This window comes from Natator depressus, chromosome 25 (genome assembly GCF_965152275.1).
Source record: "Natator depressus isolate rNatDep1 chromosome 25, rNatDep2.hap1, whole genome shotgun sequence".
NCBI classification, from domain to species: Eukaryota; Metazoa; Chordata; order Testudines; family Cheloniidae; genus Natator; species Natator depressus.
The window spans coordinates 10,166,724-10,172,723 of record NC_134258.1 but is presented as its reverse complement, the minus strand read 5'-3'; the positions used below and the strand labels follow the sequence as shown (position 1 = coordinate 10,172,723).

The 6,000-nt window shown below is 49.0% G+C and overlaps 1 protein-coding gene across 2 annotated transcripts in view; it reads left to right on the top strand.

Moving 5' to 3' along the window:
* Positions 1–611: 611 nt before the first annotated feature.
* Positions 612–6,000, top strand: part of NCLN (nicalin) — a 26,237-nt gene continuing 20,848 nt past the window's right edge. The window contains exon 1 of one of the 2 annotated variants that reach the window (XM_074939691.1): positions 612–867. In XM_074939691.1, coding sequence (XP_074795792.1) covers positions 687–867 — 181 coding nt within the window. In that variant the 5' untranslated portion in view covers positions 612–686. The remainder of the gene's footprint in view (positions 868–6,000) is intronic. The other variant, XM_074939690.1, reaches the window with a different exon arrangement.

Genomic DNA, 6,000 nt, shown 5'->3' with positions numbered 1-6,000 from the left:
ATCAGCAATAACTCAAATTTAGGTGAATACATTTAAGAATACAGTTTGGATATGAACATCCAAGTTTTCGGGTACATCACTCATGAACAGTGATGCAGAGAGTTGGTTGTTGGAAAGCAAATATAGCAACGAGTGGAGATTGTCCCTCAGGGATTGCGACGTTATGGCAGGTTTCAGAGCAGCCGCCGTGTTAGTCTGTATTCGCAAAAAGAACAGGAGGACTTGTGGCACCTGAGAGACTAACAAATGTATTTGAGCATAAGCTTTCGAATAAATGTGTTAGTCTCTCAGGTGCCACAAGTCCTCCTGTTCTTTTGGCATTATGGTAGCTTGTCCCTTCAGAAAATACAATCCATGAGGGAAGTATTTCAGCTACAGGTTTCAGAGTAGCAGCCGCACAAAGGAGAGGAGGACTTGGGGCTCCGAATTTGTTCGCCCCTAAAGGTGCCCCAAGTACTCCTCAACTACAACTCCCAGCAGCCCTGGCAACGAACGCGCCCCCAGAGGACTACACCTCCCAGCAGCCCCCGGGGCGAGGCCTCTAGCCCCCCATCCGGGCCCCGCCCCCTGGCAGGACTCCATCTCCCGTGAGCGCTTGCGGGCGAGGCCCCCCCCGCCCCGTGTCGGGCTGTCCGAGCGGTGCCTGCAGGCTGCGGCGGGTGGCCGGGTGCGAGGCAACCGGGGCGATGCTGGAGGAGGCGGGCGAGGTGCTGGAGTCGGTGCTGAAGGCCTCGTGCCTGCCGCTCAGCTTCCTGCTCTTCGTGCCGGCCGTGCTGCTGCTGCTGGGGCCGCCGCCCGCCGCCGAGGCCGCCCACGAGTTCACGGTCTATCGCATGCAGCAGTACGAGCTGGGCGGGCAGCCCTACGGTGAGTGGGTGGCTGGGTGAGCCCCGGGCCGGGCTGGGCCTGGCCTGGCCTGGCCTCCCCCCCCACAGCCCCGGGGCAGCCCGACGGTGGGTGGGTGGGTGAGCCCCGGGCCGGGACTGGCCTGGCTTCCCCCCCCCCCCCCCCATAACCCCGGGGCCCGGCCTGGCTCCCCCCCCCCATAACCCCGGGGCCCGGCCTGGCTTAACCCCCTTCCCCTTCCGCAGCCCCGGGGCGGCCCGACGGTGGGTGGGTGGGTGAGCCCCGGGCCGGGACTGGCCTGGCTCCCCCCCCATAACCCCGGGGCCCGGCCTGGCTTAACCCCCTTCCCCTCCCGCAGCCCCGGGGCGGCCCGACGGTGAGTGAGCGAGCGAGCGCCGGGCCTGGCCTGGCCTGGCCCGGCTTCGCCCCCTTTCCCCCGGGCCTGGCCCGGCTTCGCGCCCCCTCCCCCGGCCTAGGGGAGGCCCTATGGTGAGTGAGCGTCAGTTCCGTTCCCCCCGCCCCCCCCCACGGGGCCCGGCTTGCGGGGTTCTCTGCACCCCCAGCCCGCCCTAGGGTGAATCTGGCCCGGCCTGCGTCCTCCCCAGGCTGCGCTTCCCACTGATCTCCGAGGCGCCCTGGCCCCCCGCCAGACTGACTGGGGGCTGGCGTCTCCCATCCCCGGGCCTGTCCAGGTTGTGCAAGTGGGGTGGCCTGCGCTCCCCGCCAGGGGCTGGACCCAGCTCTGCTCCCTGCACCGGGCCGGTGGGTGCAGGGCCTGGGTCGGGCGACACCCCACCGGGTGCTGGGCGACGCTGGCCCGGACCTACATCTCGGAGACAGTGCTGTGGCCTGCATCCCCACGGCCTGCGTGCTTCTTGTCAGGGCAGCCTAGCCTGCGGCTCCCTGGAGCCCTGACCCACCTCCTCACTGCCCCCTGATCTGTCTGTCCTAGCTGTGCCCCGAGGCCCACCTGACCTGTCACCATGGTATCTGCCTTGGCCCATCCTGCCGCTCCCCAGGCTGGGGATCCAGAGCCAGGTCTCATCCCATGGCAGCCTTGCTGCACCTGGAGCTCAGTCACTTTTTCAGTTGACTGCATTGGCCTAATGAAACGAACAAGTGTCCCTGGGCATAGAGGGCTCTGTCAGAGAATGGGGCAGTACTTCAAGCCAGCTTCTGGACATGGCTTTGCGTTCTAGTGGCTGTGGCCCAGACAGGAAACCCCTTGTTTGGCAATATTCTCTCCAGTGAGCACGTGGGGGCTTCTCTCTTCCCTGCATCCACCACCCACGGGCTTTAATCGCTGTCGGACATCAGCTGATGTCCTGTCTGTGCTGCTAACTTTATTTAGCTGAGGAACCCAGCTTAGATTTAGCATCTGGTTTCCAGTGAGGTTTTTACTTTTCACTCAGATTTATAACTGCTTTCACAGAAGCCGGGAGAAGGGTTAAGGGCATCTCCGGAGGTCACCGAGAAAGTGAGCGCAGGCTGCATGGCCACAACTGAAGTTTCCTGTAATGCTGCACCAGGGTGCCTCTTGCACAACACTTCAGTGTTGCAGTTAGCTCAGTTCTGTGATTACAAAGTTCTTGTCCCACTCCTAGAGCTAAATCCAGCCCTGGTCTGGCTTCAGTAGAGTTGCAGTCTCTTATGTTGGAGAATTTGGCATCTAAATTGTTCTGTTCATATATGCCTTTGACTTTTCCTCTCCTTTCTGTTCAGAGGTCAACTTTCCTCCTTCCTGAGCTATTCCGTTTTCACTTTTTTCCTTCCTCCTGACATATGCCTCACTGCTCCCTGGTCTGAAAGTTCTAGTCCCTTCTCCAATCTATTCCCCAGCCCTTTCTTCACATTACATTTCCCTCATCTTTCTCTTAGTCCTGATGTTCTTGAACTTTACGTTCTTATTGGTTGCTCAACATCTTGTCTTGAGTCAGAAATATAATATCCGGCATGAATTTCTTAAATGTTATAACCTTTTCCCTTCTCATATGCTGATTAACACGGAACCAAGTATGGTTTCTAAGGGCTCTGTTCCTAGCCAAATTAGGGTTTATATTCTGCTCCTGTGTGGATCTTACAATTTTTTGTCATTGTGGTCTAAAACTTCAGCCATTTGTTGACCTCCAGAAATACTTAGGTATCCCTGATCCAGCCCTAGATTCATGTCCTAGAACTTTGGGGATTGAATCTCTAGATCTTTCTGAAATTCCATAAGATTAAACAGCACTAAAAGTGAGCTAGTGTTGGCTAGATCTGTGTGCCTTGTAAATTCTACCCCTGGTCTGATATTGGCCTATGGGATATATGAATGGACTGGATCCTTGTGGTTATTTCTGAACCAGAGTTTAATCATTGCCAATGTTCAAACCTCCATTCTTGAGAACTTCATTAGCTCGTAGCTGTATTCTCTCATGGAGATACTGAGCTAGATCTCTTCAGACTGCAGTAGTCTTCACTGGCAGGTTTAATAGGAGGCACTGTGCACAAATTTCAGTTGGCCTTGACTTCAGCTATAAGAATATTAAATCCAAGCAAGTGTTCACAACAGCTCTCTCTGATTCCAAGTTCTTAGACTCTTAGAAAAGCAGCATATTGATTTTTTAGATGCTTGCGATTAACTTTTAATGCTGTTTCTTTTTCTGGTTAGCTAAGTGAATTGTGTATTCTCTTTATCCCTTGCTAAACGCTTTGGGTAGCTAATGTTCCCATTCTGTGTGTGTTCTGAGGCCAGATGTCCTTTGGGGCAAAAGCTTTTCGTTGTTCCAAACTCTCAAATTCCTTTCCAATGGGATCAATTATGTTTTTTAAAAGATGGAGCCTGAAGCAGGTTAAGAACCGAGTTTGATTTGTTTCTAATTCTATTAAAATAGCGTCCTTCAGATTATGAATAACGATATACATATTTAATTTGTCTGAGAAATTATAAAAAGTAGCTCTTTCTTGTAGTATCAACAGAAAACAATGTTGAGCTCACTCTGCAGCAGCATCTAAATTGAGGTCCATGCTGGGAACAGAATATGCTAGTTACAACCCTGTAAACAGTCATTGCTCTTGGGATTGTTGCATGGTTTTCCCGATGAGTGTGGGCAGATGTTTGTCTGGGAGGTATATTATAGATATAGGCCCCTCTGATCATGCAATCTGATCCACTGGTGTAGATCCCTGTGTCTGTGTAGGGACAGAGGTCTGTACTAGTTGGGCTCAAGCAGGGGTAACTAGAGAAATTCTATAACTTGTGTTATATGGAAGCCCAAACTAGATGATCCTTCTGACCGTGAACTCTATGGATCTGATTGCGGGACTGAGGCTGCATTACACACTACACTGCGTACCTTCATGCAGTGGGGCACGAAGTGCAGCTCTCGGGAAGAATGAAAATTCGTGTTCCCGCTGCTCAGGGAAACTGTGGCAGAACTCTGCTAACAAAGACCATGTTTAAACACTGTTGTGTAAAGGTGTAATGCGGTTCCTGGATGTGCTGCTATCATTGAGGCCTAAACAGTAAAAAACAAAAAACCCTGTGCTTACATTGTAAAGAGGTTTGGCCTTTCCTCTGTAAACAAGTAACCATGTAAGCCGGGCTAGCCCTGACCTTCACGATCCATGCGGGCAAGACTAATGTGAATTGGGGTATTGCCATGTTCAAGCATGTTGACTGACTTAAAAATACATTCTCCCATCCTATAAGTATGGCCTACATTCTTTATTCTTAGATGTATACATTTACCCATACTAAAACCCATTGTTTGCTTGCACCCAGTGTACCAGGTGATCCAGATAGCTTTGAATCAGTTACCTGTCCTCTTTGTTGTTTACCACTTCTCCAATTTTTGTGTCATTTGTAAATTTTATCAGTGATGATTTTTTTTTTCTTCCAGGCCACTGATAAAAATGTTAAATAGCATAGGGACAAGAAATGGTCCCTGTTGGACCCCACTGGAAACACACCCACTTGATGGCGATTCCCTGTTTACAATTAATTTTGAAACCTATTTGTTAGCCAGTTTTTAATCCATTTAATGTGTGTCACGTTAATTTTATATTGTTCTAGTTTTTTAATCAAAATGTAATGTGGTACCAAGTCAAATGCCTTAGAGAAGTCTAGATATATTATATCAACACTGTTATCTTTGTCAATCAAAACACTGTCAATCAAACTTGTAATCACATCAAGAAAAGATATCAGGTCAGTTTGACAGGATCTGTTTTCCTAAACCTATGTTGATTTGCATTAATTATATTATCCTCCTTTAATTCTTCATTAATCAAGTCCCATATTAGCCACTCCATTATCTTTGTCTGGGATCAAAGTCAGGCTGACAGGCCTATAATTTCCTGGGTCATCTTGTTTACCCTTTTTAAAAATTGGCACATTAGCTTTCTTCCAGTTTTCTTGAACTTTCCCAGTGCATCGAGACTTATTGAAAATCAACATTAATGGCCCCACGAGCTCCTCAGACAGCTTTTTAAAAAACTTTTGGATGCAGTTTATCTGGACCTGCTGCTTTAAAAATGTCTCACTTTAGTAGCTTCTGTTTAACATCCTCCAGAGATACTAGTGGAATGGAAAGTGTTATCATTTCCATATGATGAGACTGGATTATGTTTTTCCCTAAATACAGAACAGAAATATTTATTGAACACTTCTGCCTTCCTGTATTTTTATTGATAATTCTATTAATTCCATCTAGTAATGGACCAACACCACTGTCAGGATTCTTTTTGTTCCTACTACAGTTAAAGAACTCCGTTTTGTCCTTAACTCTGCTGGCCGTATATTTCTCCTTGTGTCCCTTTGTTTCACTTATCAATTTTCCACAATTTCAAATTTCTGATTTTATGTTCTGAATAAGTTATGCATGTATAACTAACACCTTTTCATATATTATCTCAGACTGCTGTCTATTAGCATTTCAGTTCAGCTTGATCCCTGTGCTCTCAGGGAAGCTATTCGCAAAGCCAGAGGATGCAGCTGCCTGAACAACCTGCTGCCCAGATTTTCCCAGAAAGCACTGATACAGACATAGGTGGTAGATGCAGAGTAGCAAACAGATCTCATATATCGTTGTGCTGTGTGGGTTTGACTGTACTATATCAGTAATGGGGTCAGGTGAGCATGTCAGAATATGGTTCCACAAATGTGGTTGTAAC